General features: G+C 36.6%; 1 protein-coding gene across 1 annotated transcript; it reads right to left on the bottom strand.

Annotated features, from left to right (window-relative positions):
• Window positions 1–5,401: 5,401 nt before the first annotated feature.
• Window positions 5,402–9,657, bottom strand: LOC110804641 (probable WRKY transcription factor 56). Its single transcript, XM_022010247.2, has 2 exons — window positions 9,020–9,657; window positions 5,402–5,682 (listed from the first exon to the last, which is right to left on the bottom strand). The coding sequence occupies exons 1-2, from the start codon at window positions 9,466–9,468 to the stop codon at window positions 5,505–5,507; spliced, it is 627 nt and encodes a 208-aa protein (XP_021865939.2). The 5' UTR covers window positions 9,469–9,657; the 3' UTR covers window positions 5,402–5,504.
• Window positions 9,658–11,371: the final 1,714 nt, after the last annotated feature.

The raw sequence follows: 11,371 nt of genomic DNA, 5'->3' as shown, positions 1-11,371 counted from the left end.
GCCCTTTGTTCTCTGCTTCGGCTACCAGTACTGCTGCAACAGTCTTTGGCGACGCCGATATGTATAGTTGTAATTTGCCGCCTTCTTTTGCCCTTGCTATTGTTGGCAGGTTTTTTAAGTGACTTTTTAGAGCTTCAAAGGCCTCTTGCTCTGCCGGCCCCCATTTGAACTTCTTGTTTTGCCTCAGGGTTGTGAAGAAGGGCATTTGCTTATCTGCCGACTTGCTCACAAATCTGTTTAAGGAGGCCATTTTTCCTGTCAGCCGCTGTATGTCTTTTACGCTCTTGGGTTGCGGCAGACTGATGATTGCTTCTACTTTTTCAGGGTTGGCGTCTATGCCACGCTCGCTGACCAAGAAACCCAGGAATTTTCCCGACCTTACTCCGAAGACGCATTTTTTTGGGTTTAATTTCATCCTGTATTTTCTCAAAGTTTCAAAAGTTTCTCGGAGGTCGCTAACATGATCCTCCTCCTTCCGGCTTTTTACGATAGAGTCATCTACATAGACCTCCACGTTTCTGCCTTTTTGGTCGGCGAACACCTTGTCAACCAGCCTTTGATATGTTGCCCCTGCATTCTTCAACCCGAACGGCATCGCCTTATAACAGAAAACTCCTGCATCTGTGATAAAGGCCGCCTTCTTCCTGTCTGATTTATGCAGGCTGACCTGATGATACCCTGAGAAAGCATCTAGGAAACTGAGCATTGCGTGACCGCTAGTGGAGTCTACCAGCCTATCAATCCGTGGCAGGGGGTAGAAATCTTTCGGACATGCTCTGTTAAGGTTGGTGAAATCTACGCACATTCTCCATGACCCACTTGACTTTTTTTACCATTACCACGTTTGCCAACCATTCGGGGTAGTCACATGGCTCAATGAAACCTGCCGCCAGAAGTTTATCCACCTCTTCTTGTATTGCTGTCATTTTTTCCGTGGAGAAATTACGTTTTTTCTGCCGTACAGGCCTAACATTTCTGTCGGCGTTTAATCGGTGAACCATTATCTCTGGATCGATACCAGGCATCTCATCCGCCGAGAATGCGAAGATGTCAGCGTGCTCTCTCAGCAAGCTTATGAGGTTGACCTTCATGTCACTCCCCATTTCCGTACCGATCACGACTGTTCTATCTATGTTTCCAGCCTCCAGCTCGATATTTTCTGTCAGACCATCTGACATTGGTCTTGGTGCTGATACCGGCCTTTCATCAAAGTGTTCCATGTTTAGGTCGGTTCGACCCCTTTTTGTGCAGCTCTTCCTTTTTGACAGTTGTTCTTGTCTTGCCGGCTTAGTAGTCAAGTGTATCTCTTGCCTTGCCGGCTTAGTAGTCAAGTTCACTTCTGGGACCATTCTTCCCGGTGTTCTCAAAGCAGTCAAGTAACAGGACCTTGCCGCCAACTGACTTCCCCTTATCTTTGCCGGCCTTTCCAGGTTCGACATATATATCATTGTCAAGTGATAGGTGGAGACTACCGCCTGCACGTCATGTATGAATGGGCGACCGATGATCACATTGTAGGCCGCTGGCACTTTAATGATTAGGAAATCCACCATGAGATCTCGCATTTCGGATCCTTCTCCGATTTTCACCGGCAGCCTTATACTACCCTCTGGGTACACTGTAGATCCTGAGAAACCGATTACTGGGTAGTTTACCCTTTGAAGTTCGTCCTCTAGTATGTGCAATTGTTTGAAAGCTTCCCAGAAGATGATGTTTGCTGAGCTTCCGCCGTCTACCAGTACTCTGTTCACATCGGCATTTGCTATATCAATTGTAAGAACTAGTGGGTCATCATGCGGGAAAATGATGCCTCTGCAATCCGATTCCGAGAATGTCATCACTGGTATGCTGGGTGGGTTAGGCCACACTCTTGTGTTATGAAAGTTTACCATGTGCCTGTGTTCCTCCAAGCTTCTACTGGCGCCGCTTATTGTCCCTCCGTGGACTGGGCCGCCAGAAATTACATACACGGGTGGTTTTTTCCCGCCATCCCTCTGTTCTGCTCTGGCACTGGTTTCCGGCTGTTTTTGCTCGATTCTAGGCGGCTGATATGGTTGCTCGATTCTAGGGTATTGTTGTTGATTTTGCTGTTGTGGCCGGTATGAATTGGTAGGGTTTCCTCCCACCGAGTTGTTGTTACCATTTCCCTGCCTTGCCCTATACTGTGAGAAATACCCCTTTCTGACCATATCCTCAATGTTGTCTTTGAGGTCTCTGCAGTCCTCTGTTAGGTGGCCGTGCTCATTATGGAAGTCACAGAATTTCTTGACATTCCTTTCCCTACTCTGCATTGGTGGCGGCCTTCTCCAGCCATCCATCTTGTTGTTTATGTTATAAATTGCCGTCCGCGGTGTGTTCAGCGGAGTGTAGTTATCAAAGAGTCCTCTGGACTCCCTTCTGTCTTGCCGGCTTCTCTGCCCTTGTGGATTGGCATTTCTGTTATTCTGGTTTCTCTGGCCTGCCCCTTGCTGATTATTGCTCTGATGAAAATTGTTTCCTCCTTTTCCCGTCTGTGGGTTATAGCCTGGATTGTACCCGACATTTCCGCCGGTTGCCACTACCACATTGGAGATCTTCATCATTTCATCCCCCCTGATGTACTCGTTGGCCTTGTGCAGGACGTCACCCAGATTGGTGTATGACTTCCGGCTGAGATATTTCTTGAATTCGCACTCTTGCATTCCCCTCATAAGAGCCAGAACAGCAACCTCCTGCTGCAAATTGGGAATAGTGATTGACTCGTTGTTAAAGCGGGTGAGATAATCCCTTAACGGCTCTCTATCTCTTTGAGCGAACGACATCAACTCTCCCGATGATTTCTTTCTCTTCTGTTTGCTCACAAATCGTGACAAAAACGACGCCTGCAGCTGTCGGAAACTGTATATGGAGTGTGCCTCTATGCCCTTATACCAGCTCGCTGCCACTCCTAGGAGTGTGGATGGGAATACTTTGCACCACATGGCATCAGAATCAGTGTACAGCATCATGTGCTGTTCGAATGTGGTGGAGTGATCCTCCGGATCTTAGTCAAACATTGAGTTGAAAAAAAAAATCGAATTTTAATTATTCTAAGTAGCAACCGGGGCATCGCCCGGACTACACACTAGTTAAAATAATGTTGTAGCAACTTGCGACCTTTATCATCACCCTAAAGCCTCATCGGCGGATTGATAGTCTTTGTACAATAGCATTCGTAACCTTAACCTCCTAATTATTTTTCCTATTATGAGGACGTAATAGGTTATATTAGTCGACAACAATAACGCACAATCTTTGTAATTGTTGCGTTATTCAAGCTCCAAATTAGGCGGATGAACCATTATCATATTAGCAGGGCCGGTCCTGACATTTTGAGGGCCCTAGGCGAAATATGGAATTTGGGTCCCTTCCAATAATATATACGAAGTATAATTTTTTTTTGTGAAATCCATTATATTGTTGAATTCAAATTAATAAAAACTTACTATATCTCATTTGCAGGATCCTAGAATTTCAAAATCCGGCTCTAGTCGATTTCTTGAAATATTTCAATAAAATAAATACTCATTTAATTACAAGATAATTAATATGCGTAAAGAGATATTTTTTAAAAATAAAGGTTCATTTTGAGCATATAAAAATATCAGTTAATTTTGCCTTCATTAAAATATCAAAAGAAAAGGTTAGTAAGGGGAGTCGAACCCTAGACCTCTAGTAGATATCAAAACTTTAGAACCTACTTTCTACCAATGAGCCAAGAAAATAACATGGGTATTTAATGCGTTGTTTATTACTAGTACTAAATTACTGGATAGACAATTATTTTGGGCCCCTTTTCGCCTTGGGCCCTAGGCGGTCGCACCCCTCGCCTACCCCCTAGGGCCGGGCCTGCATATTAGTATAATATGCTTCATATACCAATTGTTTGTTGGTTTAGCGGTGATTGGGGCTGAACTTGGTAGGGAGAACCCGTGTTCGATCCCCCGCAACAACAATTGGGAGGGGACTGGAACCTAACCACCCAAAACTCTCCCCGAATCCGAATTAGCCCTAAGAGAGAACCGGGTGTTAACACCCCCACAAAAAAAAAAAAATGCTTCATATAGTCGTCTGAAATTGATTAGGAATATAGTTTTTGACCTTATGGGTATTCTCACTATTTTGTATAATGATCGAGTACTATAGACTAGTAGTACTCCGTACATCATCTATTTCACGTCATTAACCACGTAATAATATGTTTGGTCTTCGAATGCCCTTCTTTTCAATCACATTATTTTGAAAGTTTGAAACCATTACAATTAAATTTGTAAGTAGAAACTGTTCCGGGTGTGGAATGAGAACAGCTGACTGTGGGATACTGGATTCCTGTCGAGATTGCCGGTTGATATCTGCACAACAGAATGGATTAACTAGCCTCGGGGGTGGTTCGAGGATCCCCCCTCCGATGCTTAAGTAAGATTACTGAGAGATTAAGAGATGATTAGGGAGTAGGAAAGAAGTGTGTTTAAGTGTTTGTGTACCTCATAGCAATAAATGAGGTGCTCCTTATATAGACCAATCCAAGGGTACGATCTGGTAGGTCCCTTGTGGTTAGATAGCGACCTGTTGATAGTGACCCTTGGTTGGTTGTCTTCATGATAATGACGGTAGGCTGTCTTGCAAAAATGCCGGTAGAGGATATTTACCTAAGATGACCAGGTTACCTGCAGGTTAAGTTTACATACGGGGAGTTCTGCCGGTACCAGGTGGTGCCGGTAGGACACCCCGTACAGAAACAAAAGGAATATGATAATGGGGAATTGGAAAATCACTATTGATTAGCTATCCAATTCACGATTCAAAGTAAACAAAATTTGATCGTATTTTGTGACTTTTTGTATAAAAAAAAATCATTATCATATTGAATTTTGTTAGATTCATCACTACATGTATTTTTAAAATATGAACTTTTTATAATTTTCACTGTTGCATAATTTGATATATTAATTACATAAGATATGCATCGAGTCCCCGAAAAAAGATTGAGTTTAACATTGTGAAATAGAGGGAGTATTACTGATGCACTCTGGAGTAAGTACTCCATATTTTTATTTGTTCTTTTCCTAGTTTCGTTTATTACCATTGCCTAATGTTTATTTGGTTAAAGTCCAAAATACAAATTATGTGAAAGACCGTCTAACATTTATTAACTGTCAGACTATATGTCATGTAAGACATTACCTATCCTGTAGCAGACATAATATTAGACATGGTCTGACAGTTGAATGAACAAACGAGTTGCATTTGTACATATAAAAAAGGGGTCAATAACACATGCACAAGCTAGTTTGCAACTCTCTTTTTTCAACAAAACCATTATTTTAATAGAATGACTACTTAAAATATAGCTAGTGTGACAAAAAAGAAAAGATGAAGTAAATACGGAGTAAAGATCTTCCATTCTAAATATTGTTGGTCGATCCTTGTGAATATTTTTGTATAGTTATATACTTGGTGTACATATATAGAAGAAAAAAGTATATCTAAGGAGGAACGTAAATCTGCATTTGCTTCAAAATATGCTCGAAATTATCAGTAGACCTCTCAACTGGATGTGTATGTACTCCTTCATAGGTTGTCACCACCACTTCCTCATCTTTCGTAAGTCTTTGTACTTGCTTCTTCACATTACACCCTCCGTAAGTGCATCGATAATAGCTTCTGCCATTAAAATAAAATAAAAGCAGACATCAACTCCCGGATAATCAATCAAAATTCCTCGAGATTTATTATTTAATCTTATAAGGTTTACAATTTCAATATTACAATTATACGCACAGGTATACTCAGATGTCGTATTGTTATGTTACACACACAATGTGGTGAGATGTATGATATGCATGCGCAAGTGAAGTCTCGCACATAGGCAAATATGTTATAAATTTGTATTTTTACGGGGTTAGTCTAATTTTATTTACTTGTTAAAAAAATAAAAATAAAAATAAAAGTAATATAATAGACTTTAAATGGTGACTTTCGCAAGGGGTTTTCCCTTTTATTGCCTCACCAACTCGGCCAACCCTCTTCATGCACACCCTCTCCCTCCATTCAATTTCAGCAAAACGTACGATAACCTGCCTCCATAATCCACATATATCCACTTTCATGATTTCATCACATGGAGAAGGAGTAAAGGACGTTACTTGTCATATGCTAGCTACTCATACGTGCGTACTTTATTAGGTATTGTTTGATTGTCATGATAAATCATAATAAGCGATAATTCTGAGAAAATGAAAGATTATGGTATTGTTCCTTACTATTAATATGAGAAATCACACTTCTTGTGAAGTTTTACTTCTCACCGGAGGAAATCACTGTTCAATTCTCATATTCATTCAAACAACATTTTTCTTCAATTCTTCCCAAAAATGTTTACATTATAAAAATTTCTTCCTAGAAAATTTTACTTCTTATAATCAACCACATGCCTCTTAAGAATTGTATTGAGTGAGTACGCAGATGGATTTAATTTGTTTGATGGGGAAGACCATATTAATTAATAAAAGAGGAAATTGAATAGTCTTTGAAGGACAACTCAGAAAAAGAATGGGGTAATTTTATGAGACAAAAGGAATATGCTTGTTATATATTGGATGTTTGGTGGACCTCATAGAGGGAGGCATTGGCCATGGCGAATCAAGAAAGTATAGGTAGCAAGGTCACTATTTAAAAATTATAACAAATTAACTAAAATCTATGCTACAGTAAAAGACGTTTATAATCAAATTCTTTTTTCATGTGGCGCTCTCTCTTTTTTAAAGGGTCTTACTTCATACATTTACATACAATAAAAAACTAGAAATACGGAGTATTGTTTATATAAGACTTGAATCCTTAACCAGGGGCGGAATTAGGGGGCTGGCGGGGGGCCTTGACCCTCCATGATATGTTTAAAAATTAAATATGCGCTACAAAAGCAGATGTCTAATATAGCTTAAGTGCTTATTTTACCTTAAAAATTAGAGATTGTTGGAGGTACAAAGTTCAAATCTTAGCTCCCTAGAAAAATATTTTAATTAAAGTAGAGAGGGGGCTTATTGTAGTGGTAGTCCCTAGATGAAATTAGATATATTAAATAATTAGAAGGTGCATAGAAAAGTTACTAAAAATAGAAGTGTGACTTCTAATAAAATACGGTCCTAAATGGTATGTGCAACTCCTGAAAAATACTGAGAGAGTATATGTTAAGTTTTGGCTCCCTCTATGTATAATTTCCGGATTCCGCGGCTTCCGCCCTTATCCTTAACCTCAAGTTTTTAAACAATAAAGATTTATCCACCAAACTATATGTCAAATTTTGTACTACGTAAAGTTAAGATAACTAGATAAGGGATAACAAGAGTACTCCCTCCGTCCCGGAATACTCGACCCGGTTTGACCGGCACAGAGTTTAAGGGACTTGAATTGACTTATTTAATTTAATAGGTAGTAGTTTATAGTGGGGTATTATTTTAATGTAGTTAGTGGGAAATGAGAGTAGGGGTTGAATTTTTAATTATTTTTTGTATGGAGTAGGGGTAGGTGGGTTAATAGAGGTGGAGTGAGAAATAATATAATATTGTTAGAATATTTCCATTTTTAGAAACAGGTCAAGTATTAAGGGACGGCCCGATAAGGAAAACAGGTCAAGTATTCCGGGACGGAGGGAGTATATTTTAATCGTATAGACAAATATGTGCTATTGGTCCAAGTAAATTTTAGTTAAGGTTAAAAGTTTTCAAGTGAAAAGAATACACTCTCAGTCACGACAAAATCTTATTAAGCCACATCCAAGTCATAGGTTGTCGATGATGAATATTGCTGATTATGCATATTATGCCAAATACAAAGTTAATTGATTTGCTAGCTCTCTTCATTTTCCTCTTGACATGATATAATTAGAAGCCATCATTTTCAAGCTAGATAGCACGCATTATTCAAGGAGATTAGCATGAGATACAAGACTTATTTTTATGAAATCCAATTAGATTTGTGCAAATAAAACAACTCTAATTATAGTATAAAGTTGCTAATTTTCCCTAGAAAAAATAAAACAAATTAAAAGTTAGTAATTTTCCATTGCCAAATTAACCGGCTAATAGTTCTACTTTTGTTGTGTATTAACTTATAAAGGAAATTCAAAAGCATTACTCTTCTTTTTTTTACATCGAAACAACAACTATATAAATAGAAAAATGTTCCGCGAATATTCACGAATCTCAGGCGGTAGCAAAGAGGTATTGGTCTAGTGATTAATATTGAAAATTACCGGCTTTGTACTTCAATTTATATTTCCTTTGTGGCTCGTCCGAGGGTGAAAAAGAAAAAATACCAAAAACCCTACGTATTTCGTAAAAAACATGTGTACATAAACATTTTTCTAGAATTGATTTATGACCTTATTTACAATTCTTTCGAGCATTAACAATAAAAAGTGATCAATTATGCCCTTTTATAATTTTTACAATTAAAACTGGTATTATTAGTTATGGTTACTGAATTTTGAAGATTAGAACTGAATTTTACTAGCTAATTGAATTAAGTATTGAGTTTAGTTGTTATATTACATATTTGTTCGAATATTAGTATAGTAAATTTGAAATGACTACATAACCAAATTAAGTTGTTTACTCATTTTGCTTCAAAAAAGTTTACATTATGAAGAATAATACGAAGTAGTATATTGTGAATCCAATTTCATGTTTTGGGGGAGACAACAACATACATCTACATAAACACGTACGTGATGTGTACACCAACATTGCAAATGATTAATTAGTTGATTAAGGATGTATTTTATTTACTCGATTTCCACATAATTTTTTTGAACTTATCTAAACGAATGTATCTGAACTCGTCTAGTAAAGTTATCATAACTTATTTTAGTTATAAATTATATTGGTCGATCCTTAATTTTTTTTTTCCTGAAATGAATGGAAAGAAGGTGAACAGAATCGAGCCTAATTAGATCAAATATTTGATTAATTTGTGAAAATAAAATAAAATAAGAAGTTACCTAGGGAATTTGTTGTTCTTGACTGCCTTTTGGCCATATTTCCTCCAACGATAACCATCATCAAGTATATCAATTTGACTCCTTGTATGAAATGCATACCTATGCCTCCTCAATTTCTTCTCTTTGCTATTATTATCCTTCTTGTTCTCTTTGAATCCACCATCAAATTCAAGACCTAATCTTTTCCCATTATTATTATTATTATTATTATTATTATTATTATTATTATTATGCTCAAAATCCCTCTCCCTCTCCATCTCCGCCGTTGTCGTTGTCGTTGTCGTTGTCGTTGTCATCGTCCTCGTCCTTAGAAGGCCATTTTTATAGACATCAATGAAAGAAGAAGATGAAGAAGACATGTGAGGAATCGGCACGGTTGTCGAAAAAGGAAAATTGGGAATGGATGTTGATGTTGATGTAAAAGGAGAAGACATATGAATGTTCTCCATATGAGGTAGCTAGCTAGATAGATCGAGATTCGAGAGTGAGATAAATAAAATTAAAGAGGGAAGGGAGAAGTATATACATACGTTTCTACATGGAATTATTATGCACGAATTGAAGACTAGTAAGAGGTTATATAAGTCAAGATGTTTTGTCATTCATGCAGTCATAAAAGATGGAATTTGTGGAAAAGGGATATCATAGGCGGCTACTTAAGGACTATCAATTATTCAAAATAATGTCCGTATATAGCCTCTTTTGATTTGGAGAAAAATATTTTTCAGTAACAACTTGATTTCATCCCGTGTACCGTGTACGCACAGATATTTTAAATTTAGTTTTTGACAATTTTTTAAAATATGTAAATAACAACAAAAATAAAGTACTTTCTACGTTCCATAATGATGTTTCAATTTAGACTTTTGACACTATTTATAATTGAAGAGAATCTTCTAAATTATTTTCAATGTATAAGAAAAACATATTCATATGGGTCTTTTTGATTCATCACAACATGTACTTTAATAATATCAAAATTTTATAATTTTTGCTAATGTATAATTAGAGATATAAATTATACAAAATGCACATTGACAAACGTGAAAAATACAAATGGAACATCATTACGAAATGGAGGGAGTATACGGAGTATAAAAGATCTTGACATAATTTCAGAAGATAAATAAAGTTAGAATATATTTTACAAATATTATTTTTAGAGAAATAAGATTACAGCTAAAAATTTATATTGAAGATAAATAAATTGGGAATGATAAAATTTTAATCAAATATACTGAATCTTTTTCATAAGAATATATAAATAAATAAATGAATAAAAAAGGAAAAGGATTTTGGCAGAAAAATGAGAGAAAAGGAAAATGGAGGAGTTTCTCTTACCCTCCTGGTGTTATTGAGTGTAAATAATCGGAATTTATAGATTGGGGTTTCGTAAGATATACTTCTTTTTTCTTAAAACTATAACAGTTTGATTAATTGATTATACTTGCAAGTGATGTAGTTGGTTAATTATCTATTGTGAGATATTTATAGTGGATAAATTATTTACTGCAAAAAAATAAATGTTGTGAATAAGTGAAGAGACCATAAGTGAGTGAGAAAGACTAATATAAAAATATGTATAATAGACATCAAAAAAAAAAGTACTCTGTATAACACTTAAAAAAAATCGCTTTTGGAAAAGGGAAATTTGTTAAAAAGGACCTTTTATAACCCAAATTTTGCGAGAAATGACCTTATATAATTTTTTTTGCGAAAACATACCTTAATGTAAATTTTTTTGTGAAAAATGACCTTATATAATTTTTTTTTTGTGAAATCACACCTTAATGTAATTTTTTTTTGCGAAAGACAACCAAAAGAAAATTTCCGACATTGACTGAGCTTTTTCGGCCATTGACTTGCACGTGAGAAGCACGTGTGCCTTTATTTTGCTAATCACACCCAATTTTCCTCCAAAATTCAAGCTTTAAAACCTAAAGTTGAAAAAAAAAATCGAAATAAAATCAAGTTTGAAAATTCAAGACTCGGGAAAATCAATGTCTTTAGCCAACGTAAGCCACACGTGCTGCTCACGTGCAAGTCAATGGCCGGAAAAGCTCAGTCAATGCCGGAAACTTCCCTTAGGTCCTTTCTCGCAAAAAAAATTACTTTAAGGTGTGTTTTCACAAAAAAAATTATATAAGGTCCTTTCTCGCAAAATTTGAGTTATAAAATGTCCTTTTTGGCAAATTTGCCGTTGGAAAATGTAGAGCAGAAATAATTTGGAAGCTAGTGGAATGAGAGAGAAAAATGAAGGAGTAGGGAGGGAAATGTGGAAGAAAAAATAATTTCCACCTTTGAAAAAATGGGTTCATCCCTTAACAAAATAAATAAACAAATAAATGGTAA

This window comes from Spinacia oleracea, chromosome 5, assembly GCF_020520425.1.
Source record: "Spinacia oleracea cultivar Varoflay chromosome 5, BTI_SOV_V1, whole genome shotgun sequence".
NCBI classification, from domain to species: Eukaryota; Viridiplantae; Streptophyta; class Magnoliopsida; order Caryophyllales; family Amaranthaceae; genus Spinacia; species Spinacia oleracea.
Note: the sequence above shows the minus strand (reverse complement) of the source record. Positions and strands in the feature narration are given on the sequence as shown.

What these genes read in the sequence shown, in the direction of transcription:
- LOC110804641 (XM_022010247.2), bottom strand. Translation starts at nt 9,468, where the DNA reads ATGGAGAACATTCATATGTCTTCTCCTTTTACATCAACATCAACATCC. An exon ending in AAGAACAACAAATTCCCTAG is followed by an intron (nt 5,683 to 9,019) that starts GTAACTTCTTAT and finishes TTTTAATGGCAG; the next exon opens with AAGCTATTATCGATGCACTT.